The sequence below is a fragment of the Sminthopsis crassicaudata genome, chromosome 3, assembly GCF_048593235.1.
Source record: "Sminthopsis crassicaudata isolate SCR6 chromosome 3, ASM4859323v1, whole genome shotgun sequence".
Classification (NCBI taxonomy): domain Eukaryota; kingdom Metazoa; phylum Chordata; class Mammalia; order Dasyuromorphia; family Dasyuridae; genus Sminthopsis; species Sminthopsis crassicaudata.
Genome location: NC_133619.1, coordinates 609,941,605 through 609,964,729, shown reverse-complemented (window position 1 = coordinate 609,964,729; position 23,125 = coordinate 609,941,605). Strand labels below are relative to the sequence as shown.

Here is a 23,125-nt window from a genome sequence, read left to right as displayed (position 1 = left end):
GATCCCTCTACTTGCCCTTAAACTGCCTCCCAGTGATCTAAGTATTAACACCTCTACAGAGAAAAAGTTCAAATATGAGTATCAGTGAACATCCAGAAATACCTTTTTATTATCCACAACTTTATGTACATATATAGTGGCTTGAGTGTACTCCCGAAGATCCCGCTGCTGTTGACACAATAACCCTTCCCTGCATTCTGGACAAAGACCTAAAGGCAAATAAATGAACAAATGAAAGTGACAAAAGAAGTCACAGAGCAATTCACATATCCCCAGCAATTTACACTTGTTACACTGGGCTCTCCTTCCACAGGAAAAGTGCATCTACAAATCCCGATTATGTAAAGACTGAAGGATCACAGCCAGAGTATGGATACAGCAGATATTTAAGTGAGTGGTAAAGTCTGAGCAAAGAAGGCGGTCATGTAATATTATCCAAATTTGTCACAAAAATGTGCTCTACACATGGGCTACTACCTACAGAGAGCCAGAAGGAAAACAAAGAAAGGGCCTACCAAAGAGTAAGCATAAGCACTTCACCAGGGCTAGCAGTCTGCTGGGTCATTACATTATTAAATTTTAATTAACCCCAATTTCATATGTCCTATACATTCTCTATACCACATGACCACCTAAATCAATGTAAGAACAAGCTCACTTACTGGGTTCTGACGTATATAATATCTGTGAAGGGTTTGCATCATCCGTTTCAGCTTTGATAATTTTAATTACATGATCCACGACAAATAGCTTTTGTATCATTTCCCACTCGTTGGGCCATATGAGAGCTATACTGTGCAAAGAAACACCATACCTTATGACATCGTGAAGTCACATACAAACATTTTAGCTAAGACAAATATTCTAAGAATTCCTAGATGATTTAACAAGAACAGTGCAGGTACAAAAGCTTAAGATATTTTCTAGCACCATTAAATTTTGAGTAATTACTCAACATGAATTTCAAGGTTGGTTCAGAGAATAAATTCAAACCTATACCTGAAAAGTAGTTCTCTCATCATAATCTGATGGTCATTTAACATTTTAAATGAGCTTTGAATAGTTTCGATTGTTATATTGCTAATATCAAGCCTAAATGGATATATTTAGGGTACATGGAATCAAAGTAATACTTTATGCAAAGCAATATCATGAGGATTAGAATGCTTAAAATAATGGTAATGACAAAAATGTTGATCCTTCTCAAATAGACTCAAGTGATTACTAAGTGACAGCCCAGAATGGAGCTTGATGATCGGCTCTTCAGAACCATTTAGTGATTAAGACAAAGTTCTCATGGCACCTCTCTTTGGCTTTCAATTTTCAAATAAGCCTCTGACACTAAACATCTGTCACATCAGCACAGCAAAGTTATTCTATTAGGAATTCTTAAGAAATATCTTTCCAATTGGTTAAAATTGCAGACACTCCCATGTGATGCTTTTTTGAACTTCCCCATCACCACCCTCTTTGTTATTATCTATGAAACCTCACAGATTGATAGCTCTTTCTTCTCCTCACATGTGGGCAACTGAAGTAGTTTTCCCGGTTTGTTTTCCTCCCTCAAATCTATTCCCAGTCATTATTAAATTCAATACCCAATATAAAAAACAATATCCAGTGGGCACAATTAACAAATCTTTTTGGCATTCAGAGTCTCCTATACCCCTGGGACTTTTTTCATACCACCAGTAAAAATTTTATCTCCTACCCCCAATAGCTTCCTTAGTGCCAGTACATTACACTCTGAAGTATGACTATGATAGTCATTCCTCTGAAGTATAAATCTTGGACTACCTCTTTTTTGTTAAAAATTTTTTCAGCAATATAATGATGATATTTATGATGGAAAACGCTATCAGACACAAAAAACTGAATGCAGATGAAAGCATAATTAAAAATATTCCTCAATTCTTGTAATTGTTCCCTTTTGGTCTGATTCTTTTCGCACAACATGTTCAAAGGCAGGGCTACATGCCTAACTAATGAAACTAAAAGTGGGGCAATTAGGTGGTGCAGTGGAAAGAGCACCAGTCCTGAAGTCAGGAAGACCTGAGTTCAAATCTACGTTTCCCAAACTCCAAAGAAACCAAGTCCAGAGCTGAGTTATATGAACAGTGTATTCAAAGAAATACTATAACTACATTTCAGGAGGCACCAACAAATAAATAGGAAGAATCCTTTGACTGCTACTTCAACCTTTCCTACTTTGTTACTGCTTAGTCCATGATGAAAAAACATCTCTCCCTTTCCAAGGAAAAAAGAATAAAATTATAACCAAAGGGAAGATGCATTTTGCAAACATGTTTCTAAAGAGTCAAGCGATGAGACAGTTCACTTCAACAGAGAGCAATACACATGAAGAAAAGAAACTCACAGTTTAGAATCTTCTTTGGTCATGGAAGCAAAAGTAAACATAAGTCCACCATGAGGACAGAGAAGAGCACTGTTTCCTACTGATGATATAGGACTACATCTGGTAGGCCGCCTATTCCAAAGGATAATAAAAAGGAACATAATTCTGATTTGAATGCATGAATGGAATACAAAATTTTGTGCTAATATAAGCAACATATTCTTCTAAAACAAATATACAGAGGTAACTTCATTTGAATAGATTTTGGTAAACAAGATAGGGGGAATTATCATGATTATCATGAGTGCTTAAGCTATAACATATTTAGTGATGCTCTATATTTCTGCCAAAAAAATATTTAACTAAATTTTATTTATTATTAGTACAGAAGGCTACACTTCTGTGACCTATAAGTTTAGTATAAGTCTATTCTCCATTCTCCATATAACAATGTAAATTCAGTGCTACTATAAAAAAACCCACAACAAAATTCAGAAAGAAAAATTAAAATCAAATAATTAAAATACCTCACAAATTTCCGCCATTCTTCAACAAAAAATTGAGATACAATGTAAAGCACATCGGTCTCCTGAAAAGAACAGTTCACATGGGGAAAAAAACCCAGTTTATTTCCATAAATCATACATGTTTCACATAACAAGTGTTTAAAATAACATTTAAAAAGAAAGTTTTAGGATAATCACTAACATAGCATTAAATCACAAAACAAAATGACCAAGCAATGTGTTTCATAACAACTTTTATAGATCCATTTTCATTTCTTGCTGCTAAATTGCTAAATTTTACAATTGTATAATATATTTAACAAGCCAATTGCTTGTTATACATATAGGTCAAAGAAAATGCCAATACATATAGGTCAAAGAGAAATTCCATTTAATCAGAGACTGACATGGGCCATTAAGCCCTAATGCAGTAGCTTGTTAAAAAGATTATCGTGTTGTTCTCTTCAGTCCTGCATACCTGAGGCCAATTACTAAGACAGGGTCTGCTTTTGTCTTGGAACAAATTTGGGAGAGAAGTTTTCTGCTCATTTGCAATCATCTTGTGTAAGGCTTCATTTTCTTCTCCTTCTCTTTCCAGAATCTGCATGAGAAGAAAATGCATCAATTCATTGTTTTCATCTTCCCTCCTAAACAACCATTACAATATATGGGAGAGTTAGCCTAAGGCATCTCAAATAAAAAGAAAATATACAGACATAGCATACCTTGCATTGAGAACAGCATTCTTTATAACTTGGAAATTCTGGAGCTTTTGGAAAGTATTGCAGCAGTTTTCCCCAAGCCTCTTTAGAAACAAGTCGTCTCTCATTTTCTGTTATACATAAATTACCTGTAAAAAACCATCTTGCTTGGTTTTGAAAAAGAAACAGCACAAACTACAGTAGCCCTCCTAGCATATGAGGATAAAAATCCCAAATCACAAAATAACTCTCCTTGCTCCCTGGTGGTTTACTGGACGGGAATTCTTTGCAAGTACTACAATCCCTCCCAACTGGATACCTATTAAAGATATAACTTTCCAGTTTCTAAGCATGACTTTGCACATTGAACTCCATGGTTCCCTGCCAGACAATCTATACCTACTTCACTAGTGTTTCCATTTCTGCACAACAGCAGGAATTTAAAGCCTCACCAGGAAATGCTATTCAAGTTTCCAGTTTACAAAATCTTAAGCTGACAAAGATGAGAATGTATCGTAATCAGCCATGTTAACAAATTGACTGGAAAAATTCTGTACGCAAATAGCTAGTTACTATCTTGTCTATTAATAAATTGGAATGAAATATTTTATTTCTGCTAGTCTTCCTAAGAATCCATACTTTACTCATTTGTGCCAAAATCGAACTTCTCTATTTTGAAATCTTTTCTGATAATTACAAATCTGTGAATTATAATTGAAGAGCAAGTAAAGGCAGTAGGAAAATCCTAACTGCCTGATAATCAGTTCTTCAATTTATACAAAACAGTACCTACCATTATTTCTATTCTTGGACCTCTTCTCCTTTACCTGACATTAGACAGAAGAAACGTGGAAGGCAATTTGTTTTCTACTTAAAATTTCATAACTCCTTAAAATTTCCATAATGTCAAACAAAACAAAACATTCTAAGTTAAAAATTGTCAAAGGATTATACTTGTTAAAAGTATATAAGTATAAAAGTATATAATAAAAGTGGAATAGCAACTGATCATAGAATACTGAAGCACAATCTCAGTCCAACATATATTACCTAACTGTAAAAATTAATATTTAGAGAAAGTATCTGTATGCTCTAAGAATGTTCTTAAATTATCATTAATTACATTTAATATGAAAATACAGAATTCAAATTTGAAATGGCAAATCTCCTGAGTCTTTTGGTCTCTCCCTTAAAATATGTCTAGTGTTTATAAACCACAATAACCATTTTAAGAGATTTCCTAGATGAGGGAATAACCAACAGCTTTCAATAAGAGGGGGAATAAATATAAAGATGAAAGCTAAACCCTAACATGGGACAAATAATGGGACATAAGAAATAGAAGGCCTTTAATACAGGTTCTTTGGGATCTATGACTTTCGGATTTTTCTATTTTAGTAATTTTAGCATTGTGATGCTAGATTATATACAGTTGTCCACAGTTCTAGAGGGAACAGGATTTCTTAAACAATATAGTCACTGGTTTTCTTTGGGATTCAATGTATTTTATTTTATGCATCAAAAAAAAAAAATCTTCTGGAGGCTAAGAGCCAGAGGATTAGAATTTCATATCAACAACTTTAGTACCAATAGAGAGATGACTTGCCCAGGTTTTAGACACTGGCAAGCAGGAAAGTTGACAGCCATGGAATATTTTCATAATTAAAAGTTGCCATGGAATTCTTCCACATGACAAGATTCTCCTGCTGACAAGATTTGACCAAATAAACAAGAATGACAAAATACAGAGTCACATCATCAGCAATGTGTTGACAAGAAGGTGGCACTAGCATGACCTGAAGTTCAGGCATGGAGTTGGCAATAAATTCTACAGCAAGCATCTCAATTGACATCTTCACATAGTACATGTTGTTTTGTAAAAAAATCAAATTTGAGGTTCAGTTTCAAAATCTTACTCCTACCTAACAATTGCAGATATGTATAAGTCAGTTATGCAAGACAAATTTCCAGCATTAGATAGATAGTGGGATGAGTTGATGACTTTTTTTTTTTACAAACTTATTTGATATTAAAATGAGATTATTACTTTGCAAACTTCTAAGAGCAAAATAAATATGCTATTATCACAAGTGATCAAACAGGGAAAAATCATAAGAGTCACTTTGAGACAAAATTGTGAATTATAATGAAAATTTATTGACCATCTGCTACCTCTCCTATTCCATTTTCCTAAATACCATCTTCTTCCCTCCTACTGCAATCAGTCAGTGATAATGGATTATTTTGTTCACAGAGATAGAGAAAATGCAATTACAGCCTTATTCACCTGAATTTGCTGAGTTTGTTTTTAACATACCCTAAGAGACAACCTGATTTGGTTCTTTCCATCTTGCCTAATCTATTTCAAATCAGTACAGAATTTCCCCCCTAGCAATGGCCAAGAGAAAGCAAATGTTATTTTAGAACAAGCCAATGAAAAGCCAGCTCACTTTTGATTACTGGACCAATGAAAATTCTAAATGTCACAGGATGTTAGCACATCAGGGAGAAGAGATCATGATCTTGGAGCTGTCTATTGCAAAAGCTATCATAACTGCAACTTAGCTCATAGTAAACTACATTTCTAAAAAGATGGCTGCAAAGCTAAATATATCAAAAGGAGTAAATAGGATCTATATACAGTTTTCACATAGCAAACCATCCTACAAACACTAAACTTGACATCTAATAACAGTAAAATTTAAATTACAATTAAGCCATAAGGATAGGCAAAAAAAAAAAATCCATCTGTGACCTGAATACAGCTGTAAAGCTATAACAGTGAAGGCACAAAAGACAGAAGCATAGAGTTGATGTCACTCTAGGGGCTGACAGGATGGCAGCAGTGCTGTTCTGAGTGTCATTGTGGGTCTTTGGGGTGAGGAAGGGACCTGGTCACTGGATCTGCTCCAGTAACTTTGCCACCACAGCCAAATCACTTCATCTCTCTGGCTTTTTCTTAAAATTACTCCAAACAAACAAAAAAAGGCAAACATTGGAGGTATAAGAGGATGGCAAAAGGCAGGAAGGCAACAGAATGAATGGGGAAATCCAGTGGGCAGCAAATCAGGCATCTGACTCAGCTGAGTTATTTTGTGACTGATATTCTCTTTTCTCCAGGAGAGATTTACAAATTACTCCTCCTACTGCCCCAAAATTCAAGAGAAAATACTGGTCCCAAAAATTAAGGTTACAATAATTAGACAAGACAGCACATGCCAAGCTCACCGTGTGGGCAGAGGATGTCTTCATTAAAATTTAACTCCTCTTCCTCGTCTTTTTTCTCATCCTTGGAATCATCTGATCAAAAGAGAAGCAGTTGGCAAACACTGTTTAGAAGCAAGTTTAATTAACTCTGCCCAAATGGTACCATCCCCAAAGTGCTAGGTCACACTCCTACCAACTTGTACTCTGTACACATGACCAGGAGAGGGTTCTCCTGGTCATTTCAGGTATCTTCACTTCAACACAATTGTGAATAAAATAAAATTCAAACTCAGAGCTAGCACAAAAACAAGTGCACAGAATGGAAGGGTGTTCCAAAGTCAGGCTTATTTAAGTAATGACAGGGGTTCCTAAGACCCTCTGAGACTTTTTAAAATCACATAAAGTGAGCATCAGCTCCATAAAAGGGACTGGTACTGTGAATATTCATAGTAGTTCCTGTGTTCCACATTGGTTACTAAAGACAGATTTAAAAAGAGAACACGCAATGAACAATGCTGAAGACAGCTCAATCTAGTTGACAGGCAGGAGAAAAACGTGCCAAGGATGTTTTGTAATGGAGGATAAAAGGCTCTCAAATGCACGAATCAGGGGGGTGGAAAGTTTCTTTTTGAATCAAGAGCTTTCAGTGACTTTGAAGGTGTCAAAATTACATGAAAATTATTATGAAAAACTGAACAAAAACTTTAAAAAAAAAAAAAGAAAAAAAGCCCAACAATGTCAGGAGAATCCAAAGTGGAACATCTATTGTACAGGTGGACTGTAATGTGAAGAGACCTCCAAATCTTTTTATCCTCCATGAACTAGGAATTCAGATGTGAATCAACAAAAGTTTTAAAAAATTTTTTTAAAAAAATAGTTGTACAAACAGAAGTTTGAACTTAATTATATTACAGATATTTATCTATTATATTACATTTATATTATATATTATATATATGTATTATATTATATTACAGATATTATATTACAGATAATTATCAAGTATAACCTAATGACTATACCAAATTATCAAATCCTTGGCAATAACTTGCATAATTATATTTTCTTTGAATCATGGTTGAAGCATTGACAACTAAACTGAATTACACTTGAGTCTAGTCCCTGCCAAAAACAAAAATTAAAAAAATTTTAAAAACCAAAAAAAAGCCACCCCAATTTTGCTCTCAAAGTTACTCAGTCCACAGGGAGAGAAACAGGTATTTAATGAAGATGAGAGAAAAAATTACATTAAAACATTGAGGAACAGAAAAAGCCTTCTTGTAGAAGATGAGACCCAGGACTTGAATAGCAGCCTAAGATAAGAGATTAATAAGGATAATGTAATGAAGCAGTAAAATGCCCAAGGTCAGGTTGATGGAGCATATTATAAAGAGCAGCAACTCAAAGGAGAGAAATAAAAGTCTAGAATGAAATGCTTGGGAAGGTCAATGGTGATACTGAATACAGGATGGACTCAAGTGGGGAGAGGCAAGACCCAGCAGCAGCTCAGACATGGGGTGATAAGCACCTGGACCAGAGTGGTGGTGAAAGGGGTGCATTCACAAGATGAGGCACAGAAAAAACTAAAATAGGACAACTTAATACCCTTTTGGACACAGAAGTAAGGTGACAGTGAAGAAGTGACACCTACGACTGCCAACTCAACAACAATAAACAGGATTTCTCATGTAAGGATACTTGTTGTAGTATAGTATTATGTACCAATTGCAGATAACTTATTAATAAAGGACACTGACAATCATCTATTCTTAAGCTTTCAAAGAGATAATATTCTTCTGAATAATATAATAATCTTCTGAATAAAAGTCTGGATTAGTTGCTGAGGACAAATGATTGAGACCATACTGTTTCTCAGAAAATGCTCAGCACCAAGAATGTATGATAAATTATTCATGTTTAGGAATGAAACCACTAAGTAACAGTAAGATTGTTAAGATTTTTGGTTTTGTTATTTGATATTTTGTTATTATATTTTGGTATTTGTAATTTTGGCTTTGTTATTTGTTATTTTATTATGTCTGTTATTAAGATATTTCATTTTTTTAATTATTTTGTTAAGTTAACTTTACAGTAACAAATTTATGTTTAAAAATGCAAGTAGAAACTGAGAGTATCATTACCTTTATTTAAGGTGTCACCATTCATTTTCCCGTTACTTTGGTCAGTATCAACTTGGTCTTGCTCATCTAACTGCTCTAGGGCTAGCTGTCGCCAACTGCGTAAGGAAGACTTCCCTACCCAGAAGCCTTCATTACTGTGAAACAAATAACAAGTTATTTGATTTGATAAGTTTTCAAACTTACTAGGTCTACTAATACAGGAAAATTTTATGACATTTAAATCATATTCCTCAACTATAAAACAAACTAAAAATGAACTGACAAAGATAGAGTAAAGCCCAAATTTGAGTTTTTCAGCTGTTATGCTAAAAGTACTGGGTCTACAATCAAGAAGACCAGAGTTCAAATTCAACTTACAGGTAAGGTCTTCTTGATTGCAGACCCAGATTGACACAAAACACCTTTTCACTTTTATTCAATGGTTGAGAACACACATGCAAGGACAGTCACCTGTTTGGCCAATGTTATCATTTCTTTGGTTAATTTTTTTTGACTAATAAAGTTTTAAATCACCACTTGGTTACCTTCATATCATAATCATAAATAATAGCTAAGCTTACATTAAATAAAGCTTGCATTCACCAAGTGCTTTACATACATGGTGACCATAAGAGAATCTTAACAGCACTCCTGTATTAACACAGGTTTCTCACTCAAGTAGAAATGGAAGCATTTTAATTTCATAACTTGTTTTGACTCCAAATAAAATTCTATCCAATTTAAAACAAAAAATTAGCAAACAAAAAAAAGCCAAAAAACCTAGCTCACTTTTCTGTATCCTAGTGTAGACATATTTCGATGGCTTTGAATAAAAATTAAGAGAAAATTACATACCCCTTCACTGTGGTTTTCAACAAATTTGTAACAATTTTATAATCTTCATTTAGTTGGTTCTTCAACCGCAATACACGACAACGCTCTACCACACAGTCTTTGCAAAGGGCTTTAACTATGGGTTCAAAGGAGAGGGAAAGATAAGTCAAAAACAAATCCTAAAAGCTGAGCAATACATTATGTGAAATACTTTCATTTAAAAAAAGGGATTAGTTAACCTGGATAGATTTGAAGGGTTTGTGGACCTGTAAAATTTATGACCTTGTGAAACATTTCCAAAAAAATAGAATCAAGAAAACCTAGGGAATAGTGAGAGTACATTATGCAACCAGTAATGCATCTTAATTACAAATGATATCCAAACATGCCTGATTTTTCTTTTAAGGTAAACTTCTGTTTCATATAGATAATCTAACTTTATCACATTTTGTGTGCATGGAAGTTCATAGCAAGCAGTATTACCTAGGAAAAAAAATATAAGTGACAATATCTGCATAAAGACAGTTACTGAGCTTCATGCCCTTAAAAATAACTGTCTTACATGAATAAAACTCCTCTCTCCTCTTGCCACCCTAATTATCAGTAATTTGCTTGGCAAGCTCTTTTCTCATAGATGGTGCAATGGAAAATTTCAGGCAGGCCCACATCAATTCTAATGATCACAAATGAAAAAACGAACAGAGGCTGAATTAGTGAGGCTTTGCTGTCCCAAGCCTTTCAGATGGAGAGTACACAGGGACACAGGTTTCAGATTACCATTAAGCCGGGGTCCCCCTCCATAGCGACTGTAGAAAATGTCTGCTGCATATCCAGAAATTCTCTTCATGATGGATATTTTGTCAGGATGCAGTTTGTCATGGGCACACAAGCAGGCATGGTTATCAATGGGCTTTGTTGGGGTAGATTCATCTAACCATTTCTGTAGCCACTCAAGTGAGACAAATTCATACGGCTCTGAGGAAAAAGGACACAAGAAACAGCCTATGTATTTTACTACTCCCATATCAAGTACTGCATTCAGATAAATTTTCAAATGATATTTTTCCTACACTTAATTTAGACAGCTACTAAATAGTATTGTTTTGCTAATTATTCAAAGAAAGCCAAGGCAAAAATAAGGACCAAACATGTTTCTAGTACAATATTAAAAAAATATAGTAAACATTATAGGCTTACTTCAAGGTAACCGAAATGAGAAATGTACGGAATTCAAATGTCTGCCAGGTGATTGTAAATCCTAGTGTGATAAGCGAAAGGAAAATTGGTATATAACTGAGGGCTGAGTTATGTTCTCTCAGGGCCATTCTGCCTGAATCATTTTTATAATCATGTTCAACACTAACTTCTATGTTAATGGTACAAATAAGGAATGTACAGTAAGTTTGAATGTGTAAAGTATAAGGTATTCTGTTCCTGGGGAATGTTTCCTAAAGTTGAGTAAGAATAGTAGGCCCTAGGGCAGCAGGGCCGAGCACTGTACTGGTAGTTTCTAGGATATAGAAGTCTAACCCTAGGCCTAGCATGGCCAAGCCATGACTCCAAAGAGCATGTCACTTCAAAGTGAGGTGCTTAAGGTTACTTTTATCAAGTGAAAGTAGTAATTCTTGCCCACAACATAGCTTACAGGGCTGCTGCTGAGTATAACAGCTAAGAAATGGGAAGTGTTTTGAACTTTTTTGGAAGAGATATAGAAAATTTAAGTTACATATTTTATAAAATATATAAAGGGAGACCAAGATACAACATGGGTATCACCAATGCAATTTTTAAAAACTCCAACCTGGTTTGAATAATGTAAAAAGTTGTTCATTACCCAGCTTGTTGCAAATGTGTTGTGAATTCATTCCTGATGAAGACAGGAATGAATGAAGAAGCTCTAAATGGCTCTCCCCATATTCCAGGGGGGGAAGATAGAGACAGGCATAATCTCTCAAGGACAAAGCAAGACAGGAGCCAAAGTTTCCCTAAGATCACCACATTCACATATTTGATGAGGGAATGATTAAATAAATCTTAAGGCAGGATATAGATACTACATAGTACCAGGAGCTACCTCTAAGCCTGAGGGAGAAGTTCCCAGAATCCTAACAAAACTTTTCAAAGATGGAGAATGCAAAAAAAAAAAAGACAATAGTCCAATTACATACAGTAACACTGAATTAAATACATTAAATATTAAAATTAAATTCCCAATCATAAAATTCCATTGTACTGATGATTTGTAACAATGATTTTTCTAGTTCTGGTAAAAAAAAAAAAACTAAATGAATGAGGCGATAGCCAAAGCCAAAAAGAACCAGGTAAAGGTAAGAAGAACCAGGCAATAAGTTTTGTGGTATCAACCCACTAATTTTGCAGCCTGGAGAATCATAAATTTTAGGATCCAATGCATTTAATAAATATTCAGGAGCAACTTTACCTGGGAAGGTAAACAATGTGTAGCTGTTCCAGAGTCCCTAATTGGCCTCTAATGTTTTCCCCCCAACTACTTCTGGCTCAAAGGTTACATACTGCACCCCTGAAGCCCCTGGCAATTGTAGCAATAAAGGCAAACAAGACTTGGTTGTAACAATGAAGTATTATGTCGAAGGCCCCTCCCACAAACTGCCAAGGAGGCATGGCTGGCAGATTCTACTTTTTAACCTATTAGTGGCTCTCAGGGACATCTGTTGGAGATTCTCTTTCCCCACCCTATCCTGCCAGGGGAGGGGAAAGGAGCATAGTCCACTAGCTAAATAAGTGGTAAACAAGACTAAATTAGCATTACAGAAATTTAACTCTGAACCAGTCAATAATTCAAGAGTTAAGAAAAACAAGAGGCAAAATTTTGTGAAAAACAAAAACTGGCACATTGTTTCCAATCTTTTTTCTGCTTTATGCTATTTAACACAAAAGTTCAAAAACAAGTTGAATTTCCTTCAGTTACCAGACAATCCAGGAGGTGCAAGGTTAAAAAAAAAAAAAGCTCACCAAGAAAGCCACATTATTCACTTAATTTATAGAATTTTAGTAAATCAAGATTTACTAAAGATATTGAGGCATTAGGAATCAGCTCCATGACCAGATCATAGAAATGGAAAGTTCAATTTCATTGGGGTGTACATTTTACAAATGATGAAACAGACACTTGATGAGCAATGTCTCCCACAGGTCTCCAAGAATTAGAACATAATAAATCCTTGGGACACCAAATACAAATGAAAATTTCCCAACCACAAAACAAATAAATGTGTGTGGGGAGATAAAATACAGTACCAAAGAACCTAAGATTTGGCAGTCAAGAAAGCTGGATTGGGACCTATAACTGGGACAAGAAAGATCTCAGAAATATCTTATATATTATATAACCATCCAGCCTCTTTCACAAAAATAAACTCTCAGGCTAATCACTAGGAAGCCCTAAATAGGAATTATTGAGATCACCAAGTGCTTTTTAATTGCCTCCCAATCTATCTCAAATCTATACAGTAGTATATGCAAGTGAGGGAATACAAGTGGCTACTGCCCTACCAGACCCTCAGAGATCTTTTGAACTGCTCCCAACAATCCCTATTCATCATGAAAGACAGCACCAGGAATGACTAGAAAACAGACATAAAGATGTGAGTATTCTCGGCCCATTAGACACAAAATTCTGGTAGATACAAAATTAACATGTCCAGAATACAGGTTGGGAATAAAGTGGCTAAAATTGAGTGTATATATATATATATACATACATATATATATATATATATATACATATACATATACATACACACACACACATATATAATATAATGTATATTATTATAGATCATAACATATACATTATATATGTATTCTATCATTTGCTTCAAAAATCCACAGAAACTGTATTAGTTGGGATTGTGTTGCTAAAAGAAAAATTACATATTCTTCAAAGGAGTTAACAGATATTATCTTTTAAATTTTCCATTTTCCAAATTATAAGATAATGAGCCCCATTGTCTTCATAATGATTTCCAAACCACTAAGTTGTTTTGTTAAATTACAAAGAGTCTCACAGTTCAACACAACCAACTTTACACACAAGTTTCTAGAAGCTTAGGTGAAGGCAAATTACATGACATTAGGATCACTTGGGAAAATATCTGAAATTAAATTGAAAGCTTCACTTGAATAATTTACATATGTATCAATGTGTTCTGAAAAATCTGTGGATTTAATCTAATTAAATAACTGTATATACTGTTTAAGGAAGAATTTGCTTATAGTATAAACTCAAAATGAGATCTGGGGGTATATTTTGGGAAAAGCTAATGGAATTTAATGGAAGAACAATAATAAACATTCTTAGCAAGAAGAACTAACAAAATGTGAATTTTGAATGCTTCCAAGTAGGTGGCAACTAGACAATTCAAAAACATCTCTAGCTTTACTCCTATAGCAGATTGTGATCAAGGGCACATGTAACAGAAAGCAGTTTTCATTGTTAACACAGCAATGAATGACTACAGGGCACTACCAGAAGATCTTACAGACCAGCTCCAGCAGGTAACCTTTGGTAGAGTTCCTTCACCTCTTCGTGTTTGGCTTTGCCTTTGTCCACACTTTGTTTACGCATTTCAGCCATTTCCACGCACCACTCCTCAAATTTGGAGTTATCACGATCTACCAGCTCTTGAAGAAAAGCTATTCAAAAGAAAAGGCAAAATTATACTGAAATTGCTTACTGTTCTTATTTTTAAAAAATCTTTGATGATTGCACTAGTGTATCAAATGCTTTGCATTCTTAGCTAAACTTCCTACTGTCTTTTCACCTTTAATTATATGGTCTAGATTTCCACACCTTACAAGATTTCCCTTATCTGCAACCATATGAACCAAGGATAAGAGCAGCAATAAGAGAATTCTCCCTAGTATAAGCTCTATACCCAGCAACTAAAGACTCCTAAAGTCACTAGACTCTTTCACAAAGGGTCCCACTTTTCACAAAGGTAAGTAACAAAGGCCAAATGTTCACTTTTCTTTATTCTGTCTTTAAAGGTCAATTCATAATCAATTATCTTCATCAATAAAAAAATTTTAAGTTCAACAAATCAATCTAAAAATGGAATTATTGTTCTGGAAACACACCCCTGAATATTGTATCTTTACAACTGAGTGGGAACTCATTGTTTTTTCCCTTTTGATCTGATTTCTTACATGAGAAATATTAAAATATTTAATATATTTTCAGACACTTATCTATATATATATAATATATCAAATTACATATATAAAACAGATATATATATATATATAACATACCAGATTACATCTGTCTTGGGTAGGGAGCAGAAAAATTTCAATTGCAAAAAAGTTTTAGAAAAATAGAATGTTTGAAACTATCATATATCTTTTTCTCTCTTTTTGTATCATACAGTGTAGAGATATATATATTTCTGTATTTGGGGGGGTAACAAAGATATTGAGGGATTTAAAGGACTGCAAATTGGTTTGGATACAACCCTAAGTGCCATTTATTCCCATTTTACAGAATATAAAATTGAAGATCAAAGAAATTAAATGACGTGACCAATGTCTCCCTAATTCGAGGTTACAGCATGATCTGCCATGCCATCCAGCTGCCTAGACTGATCTATCCCTGTCACACCTCCTTTCTGAAGGCAGACAAAAATATCCAACAGATGTCAGGATCATAGTTTTTTTCACATTTGCCTTCATTTCATCTTACCTAATCTTTAAGTGTCTTTTCATTCAAGGCACTCTTATTCCAAAATTTCTTCAAACCCATGGGTATGTTTTACATAAACAATAAAAAATTCCTATTCCCATATGAGGGGAAGATTTGAGAAACGCTCACTAAAATGCCCCAATGACCATGCAGAAGGCAACTGAAGCTCAGAAAAACCAGATGATTACACTAAATAATATTGCCATGTTTCCCATAACAACTTCCAGGTCTCTTGAGAAGTTGCTTCATTGACAATAGGCACACATGAAAGCAAATAATTACTTCAATTCTCTTTAACAACAATATTCTGGAAGCTTCCCTTGCTGATTACTTGCTTACCTGGTACTTGAACTGTCAGAGAAGATTTCTCTTGGGTCTGTAATCTATATACCAACATATAGGCATTTCTAGAGCAGTGAGTTCCTTTCCCACACTTAGGTTTACGAGTCTGTGACTTGGAGGGCTCTGCTAAGACACATAAACAGAGATGAAATTGAAATATCTATGATTTGGAAAAAGATAGGACACTAATGGGGATATGATTTATCAACATTCCTATACAGCTCATTGGCTTCAATAACATGCAATATACTACAATATAATTTTCTTGATCAAGAATTTTAAAGTTTCCTTTTTTGCAATGTAAAACTGAACCATAAGCCAAAAGCACAGGCTGAAACAGAAAACAGAGAGGGGGGCCTGAAGTACATCTTGATGGGTGACTTCATCAAAAGCATGATGTCAGATGATATCAGCCTGAACAAAGATTCTGAAGACATGAAATGCAGAATTTATTAGCAGACCACTCTTCATAAGTATACAGACCACAATATTTATGCTGTTTTCTGTGACAAAGAACTAGAAAAAATAGAACTGGAAAAATAGTCTTTTAAAAAATTGGGGCACTTGGGCAGCTAGGTGGCCCAATGCATAAAGCACTAGACCTGAAGTCAGAAAGAGTTCAAATATGACCTCAGACACTTCTTTGCTTGTGATCCTGAGCAAGTCACTTAATCCCAATTGCCTCAGGAAAAAAAAAAAAGAGAGAGTTGGAGTACTTGAATGTAATGAATTGTTAATTTTGCAAGAAACAAATGATGCATAGAAAGATATGCATGAAAATTAGCAGAAACATGAAAACACAAGTGTATGAGAATAATGTGTGGAATCTATAGGTTTAAGGTTTTATAGTCTCATTTTTTTCTTGTCTTAATGATATTTTTAAAACTATCAGCAGAGATTCCTAACATGGCAGTCTTATGCCTGGCTGGCTGCCAATGATCGCTGTCCACTGAAATCCTATTTCCGGTGCCCTTTTATCTCTACCTTTACCTTTTACTAGCTAGACTTTAACTTTACTTCCACTGCACATAACACTTGATTTTAGATACACTATGCTATTTTTAAAAACCTATCTATTTGGAGATTAGATGTTATATTTCTGCATCTGACCATCAATGTTAAATCTTGAAGCAATTTTGTAATGATTTCTTGGACTAATTTATGGTCAGGATTTTATTTTAACTATGGTCAGGATTTTATTTTAACATTTTTGGGGAAAATGAGCCAGAAGGCAGTTTGAGAAAGTACCAAAGAAGCATTTTCTCCCAGAGGCATGAGCAGCAAAGAAAGCAGATATGAGAGGAACCTAGAATTGGAGCTTTTAAGACAGGATAAGACACTAGACAACCAGTAGAATCAGAAGAAAACAAGGTTCATAATACCAAGTCAGTGATAGCAATGTCCCTCTGAACTCTGCAAACATCAATATTTATGACAGCAATTATCATGGCAAAAATGGAAATGGAAACAATGTCCATGTCCTGGGACACTTCTAAGTAAATTGTAGTACATGATTAATACGATAATATTGAACTGTAAAAACCTATGAATAGAAATAGACAGCCTAATGAGAACTGATACAAAGTAAACCAGAGCCAAGCAAACATATAAAGACATTAACAATGTAAATGAAAAGAACATTCACCACAGTTGAAAGTAATAGAGAAGGCATGTAGTGATTCCTCCTCCCTTTCTTTGCAGAGGAAGATCCATGTGTGTGTAACACTGTATATTGATTTTTCTTTCTATTCCCTTAAAACAAATATTTTTTAAAAAGAATGATTTGATAGGGAGGAAGAGAACAGGGAAAAATGTATTCTGTACACCAGAATATCATTCGTTTCCTCTAGCTATCTAGCCTACCCTGAAACTTGTAGGCAGACTGAGGGAGAGGCCTTGTGAGGGAGATTATGCCAAGTTATAGTCCCATCCAAAGCAGAGGGGGCACTATAGCTGTCCCAAGGTCTCCATGCTGAGCCTGGTAATAGAGATACACAAGGAAACCAGTTTCTGGACAAACACTGCCAGAGGGGGAGCAAATCAAGGGCCCAAGCCAGTTAAACATTAACTATCATTCATTACATTCAGAGCTTTATCCATGAGCCACAATATTGCACTTATATTGAAAACTTATCCAAAAATAAAAGGCAAAACTGATACACAATATAATTTAAGTCATATAAAAAATGAGCCAATTACACTTACTAAGAGCATACAATACTGATTACAAACATTTCAGGAAGAAAAGGTGTATTTTAAAAGGGCACTCACAACTTAAAGGTTTTACCTAGATCTTCCTCAATCCCTAGTTGTAATTTCTTTCCCTCCATCTTTTCTATGTCTTCATCATTGAATTTATACCATTCTCCAGTCTGAGGATCCTTCACGTGAGCAATGTAGTGACCAGAATATGCACTTACACCTCGGTGTATGAGGACAGCACTGAGTTCATAAACATAGATTCCTTCTAAAAATAAACAGAAAATTTTAATTTTTATTAAATCTTAATTTTTATAAGTATAAACACACTACTACATACCTCTCTATTCTCCATAATCATCTGTACACAAGACAATTATATAGAAATTTTTAAAATGTTAAATGGATTGAGATTTAAGAAAGCTCACAAACTAAGGTATACAAAGTAGTCTTTTGGCAAATGATCAGTAGAACAGAGAGAATATTCCTAATACTAGATTTTATGCCAAAAGAAAGTTATGAACAAATTGTATCCAAGGGATTTAACAACATTAGCATACATGAAAATGGTTAAACATCTAAGGGGAAGTAAATTGCAGAAATATTCGGTTCCCATTACATAATCATAATCCCAGAGAGAATATCTGAATAAGAACTTCTCGGCAAAATTCAAAGAATCACAATCCACAAACAGAATCCACTCAGAATTAAATTAAATTAAAACATTAGTTTAATTTGCTGTCTCAACCAAGTCAACTTTTATTCTATGAATGGGAATTTATACATTACAAAATAGGAACACTACTACTAATATTAGAAAGCAAACTGCAAGAAAGTGAAGGTGACATAATGTATTCAAACATATGAGAAAAGCAGTCATTGCAATCATTGAAGATCCAGTCAATGGGTTCATCCCAATTCCTGCAGGTACTTGTTCTACAATTTCTAAGGTATGTGTTCAAGTGGGGACTAAGATGCAGGTTATCTTGCCTCTAAGGGCAAAGTTCATCAACTTTTTTTTTTGACTACTGAAGTGAAGTATTTTGTCTGTAGAACATTTAATCTGTGACTTCAGAGAAAATTCCTGCTCTAATCTAAATTAGACTGAGTGTGAAATTTACCTTTATGCTCCATGTAAGGTTCCATATCCAAAAGTTCTGAGAAGCCAATGTAGGTATTCAGCTTTTTCTTATGTCCTGTTTGTCTACTCAAAAACAAAATAATATTATATTTTTATATATATTATTTTTTTATATTTTTATATATTATTTATATTTTTACACTTTTTTTAATTTAAATTTATTTTTAAATAAATTTTTTTTTAATTTAAATGAGAAATATTATGCTATGCCAGATTCTTTTCTGGGCAAGTGCTCTTAAAAATATGCAACATTTGACATTCTAATATCTTTGGGTCAACTAACACATCCCACATATGTAAAAAGAATCTGCCCTCCAATCTCAGTAGCAACTGGCATTTCAGACTATCTAATCAAACACAAAGATTTCTCCTGATGGAGAACTCTTCATTCTCTTAGCAGATGATATGTAGCATCTTACAGAGAAATGGAATCTGCCCCCTTCTAATGTCAAAATAATATTTAACAAAAACTGGACATGATGAAGTCAGATCAAATTGTGTGGAAACTTAACACCATATACCATATTCTCAAAATACTCAAATGCTACTGTCCCCAATTTGGAGAAAAGGGAGAAATGTGTCATGCATGTATAATTAGGTGCATGAAATACACTGTATCCAGTGCCTGTAAATGGTGCTAGTTTTAGTATTCTTTTGTTTAGACCCTGTTTTATCAATGTCACTTTTCCCTAGTATTACTGCATCTTCCTTGTTTCTTCTGCATGACCATTACCTCTCTATTTGAAAAGAAATCTTATGTGATGTTTCAGATTCAGCGGATTAATCTTGGGATGTCCAACAATAACTTAAAGTGCTAGTGTAGTATATGAACATTCTTCACATTCAATAGGTTGTCATATCCTCCATATTTTGATGCCATCAATTAAAAATCTACCTATCTAGTTCATAAAAGGTATATATATTTATATATATACATATATATAGTTACTAACCTGTCAAATACAAAACGCATTAGCTGTAAATTAAGTGTACAAGGAAGACTGAGTAGTCGGATCTTTCTTGTTGCATTCTGTTTACTCTGACAGTTTTCACAAAAGTATCGATTGTCTCCTTCTAATTTTTCTTCCTGACCAGAACATAAAAAATATTAACAACAATTCCAAAAAAAAAAAAAAAAAGTCAAATGCAAAACCTTATTACAGATATGCTTAATGCAATTTGTTCTTAAATCTTTCATTTAAGCTATTACCAAATATTTTGACAGATACACCTGAGAACTCAGAGACAAGCATTAAAATTCAACAATAAATAAGTGTGGATTATAAGAAAGCAATGAAATTAAACATGTTTCACATCTGCAGCTGCATATATATGAAAACTCAGGGAAAGCACGGAAAAATCTTTTCTGTTTTAGCTTATCTTTTCTGCCTAGTAATAAGAGGGCAAACTTAGATGTAGACAAGAATTGAAAAAAATTAATGGCTAGGTCTGATTCATCTCATATTTTCAGAACAGGTCCACTACTCTATTACATTTTCACTTTTTTTAAAGTACTTTTTAGTTCTCCTCTGACAGTGTCTTTTTGTAACTGTATCAGTACTCAATCCTAGAGGTTGCACAGAAGTGGGGAAGGTGGGGGTGGTCTCTTCAGTTCAATTCTCTTGTCTTACAAAGAAATAATCTGTTTAATGTAAGTCAACATTGTGTAAATTAGAAAGCATATAAACAACCCAAGTTAGTAATGTAACCAGGAAGATATTTTCAAATATCAAGCAGATATGTAACAAAGTTCAAATTTCCAAATTCCAACCTATATATCCCTAATCATTCAATAGTTATTTTCAACTACATAATCCATTCAGAACAGCCATTTTGGAAAAGCCTCTTATTTTAAGTCATAAAACAGTCATTAACAAAAAATATCCCTATACATTTCACTGAGTGAGAAAAATAGAAATTGATTAGCTCAAACCACTAAGGATAACTAAATGCTAGAAATACCATTTATTAGGTTTTAAAAACAGCAACCAGCATGATTTGTTTTCAATACCTTGAGAAATTCAGTGATGCAGTCTGTTAGCTGCTTGTGTCCTTGAATATTTAACTCCAGTTCATAAAATTTTGATAAAAGCTTAGATTCACGGCCACACTGGTTACAGCTAAAATATTTAAAGAACATAAATAATATTAGAAAACAAATTAAAGCCTACTAGAACTTCCCATATTTATCAGAAACAAAAAGCACAGAAGAGACTTCTTAAGAAATGCCAAAATATGATGGCTAACAGAAATACATTTTCATAATTTCATATGTACAATAGATACTATATTAGTTGCCTTCTCAATGAGTGGGAAAAAGCTAGAGGAAATTTGCAATTCAAAAAATATTTGTAATACAAGCATCTTGGGAATAGGGGACACAGATGTATTTATAAATGCACATACTTGGTAAAATTAAAAGGTAAATTAAAACAAAACTTATTTTATGTTTATAAACAAAATATTCCAGCATATTAAAACCTATTTCAATATAGCAGATTCTGTGATTTCACAGAAGGAATGCTCTCCAGCTGCCTGCTATTGGTTTAAGGCTACAAGTTTTATAGACATGTCTATAGACTAGTTCTCTTCAGAAACCAGGCTGGTTTAAGTCATAAAGCCAAGTTCTATGTGCAGCCTATATCCTGGAAGCACGGAGGAGCAGTACTTATTAGATGGGACCAATAGTTCCAACTTCAAGTAGTGCTTTTATAAATTATCAAAATCTGGAAGTAGCTTTTATTGACTTGTGGAAAGTAGCTTGTGGAAAATTCCGAAAAGGTACTAAAGAACTGGTATTTCTCTATTCCACAGCAAGAGTCCTTCCAAAAAGATTAGTTATCTACTGTAAATGAAAAAATAATCCATAAAACTTACACAGTCACATATGCATATTCTCCACAAAATTGCTGTTGGACGATATTCCTTACATCTGGATTTTTCTGCTTAGACAAAGTATCCTCCAGTAAAGACATAAACAGCTTTGAAAATTCTTGTGCGTCCTATAAAAAAATTTTATTTAATCAACTCTTTTGCCCTGTCAATTTCTTTACAAACAAAAACTCTTGAGACCAGACTCAGGTCCTCCTGAATTCAGGGCTGGTGCTCTATCCACTGTGCCACCTAGTTGCCCCTTGAATTTATAATTTCATAGGACCAAAATAATATACAATAGTGTGTGTGTGCGCGCGCATGTGTGTGCATGTATATATGTATAAAAATACAGGATCCCCAATTAAGTGTAATAACCAATGCTGGGCCCAGTACATAGATGGCAAAACATACTTTCCTACTAAGTACAAGTACAGATGGCTTTTTACATATGCTATAATGTAGTCATTTGATTGGATTTGGCTTTTTTGTTTTATATTGTTGATTCAAGAGTATTCAATAGGAAGACACTACAGAAATAATTGCAAAGCAAAAGGCATCAACATTTTAAAAACACTTCCAGTTCCACCAAAAATAGATAACTGTGCGTGTTTTCTCAAAAACTGCAACATTTATTTCTTGCCACTTTGCTGGGTATAGAGTGAAATGTCATGGTTTTCATTTTTTCCTTATTAATAATTATATTATACAGTTAATGGAAATGTGAAGATTATACAAAACAACTTGGAATTACAACAGTTAAAATGTCCAGCCATTCAGACATGTGTGAAATAATTCATCTGGATCTCAAACTCTGTTCTAATCAGTATGTTTGCATGGTAGAAAAGCTTTTCATTTTAGACCCTAGAACTATGAGCTACATATTCTAAGTTTATTTGCTTAATTATAGTAAGTTAACTGGAGGTCCTCAGCCCTTGTTTTTCTTTGTCATGTCACCTGACTCAACTACATGCAAATTTCCCAATAGACTTTTTCCAAACTATTCAAGGGTAGCCAGCGACCATCTTATGGGCATTTAGTCGGATGCCCCATGCTTCACCTAACCTCTTGGTTTATATCATCTTCTGCCCAACCTTAGGAGATATTCCTTTCTGTCTAAGTGGAGAAC

General features: G+C 34.2%; 1 protein-coding gene across 2 annotated transcripts in view; it reads right to left on the bottom strand.

The window, feature by feature from the left end:
* The window catches only part of USP48 (ubiquitin specific peptidase 48), a 45,381-nt gene that overhangs the window by 9,571 nt on the left and 12,685 nt on the right, over positions 1-23,125 (bottom strand). The window contains exons 5-21 of one of the 2 annotated variants that reach the window (XM_074305964.1): positions 22,003-22,127; positions 21,137-21,245; positions 20,079-20,212; positions 19,106-19,188; positions 18,073-18,252; positions 15,783-15,911; positions 14,249-14,398; positions 10,502-10,699; positions 9,746-9,860; positions 8,912-9,045; positions 6,792-6,863; positions 3,588-3,712; positions 3,341-3,463; positions 2,884-2,945; positions 2,378-2,488; positions 663-793; positions 103-209 (exon numbers count right to left, since the gene is read on the bottom strand). In XM_074305964.1, coding sequence (XP_074162065.1) covers positions 103-209; positions 663-793; positions 2,378-2,488; positions 2,884-2,945; positions 3,341-3,463; positions 3,588-3,712; positions 6,792-6,863; positions 8,912-9,045; positions 9,746-9,860; positions 10,502-10,699; positions 14,249-14,398; positions 15,783-15,911; positions 18,073-18,252; positions 19,106-19,188; positions 20,079-20,212; positions 21,137-21,245; positions 22,003-22,127 — 2,088 coding nt within the window. The remainder of the gene's footprint in view (positions 1-102; positions 210-662; positions 794-2,377; positions 2,489-2,883; positions 2,946-3,340; positions 3,464-3,587; positions 3,713-6,791; positions 6,864-8,911; positions 9,046-9,745; positions 9,861-10,501; positions 10,700-14,248; positions 14,399-15,782; positions 15,912-18,072; positions 18,253-19,105; positions 19,189-20,078; positions 20,213-21,136; positions 21,246-22,002; positions 22,128-23,125) is intronic. The other variant, XM_074305963.1, reaches the window with a different exon arrangement.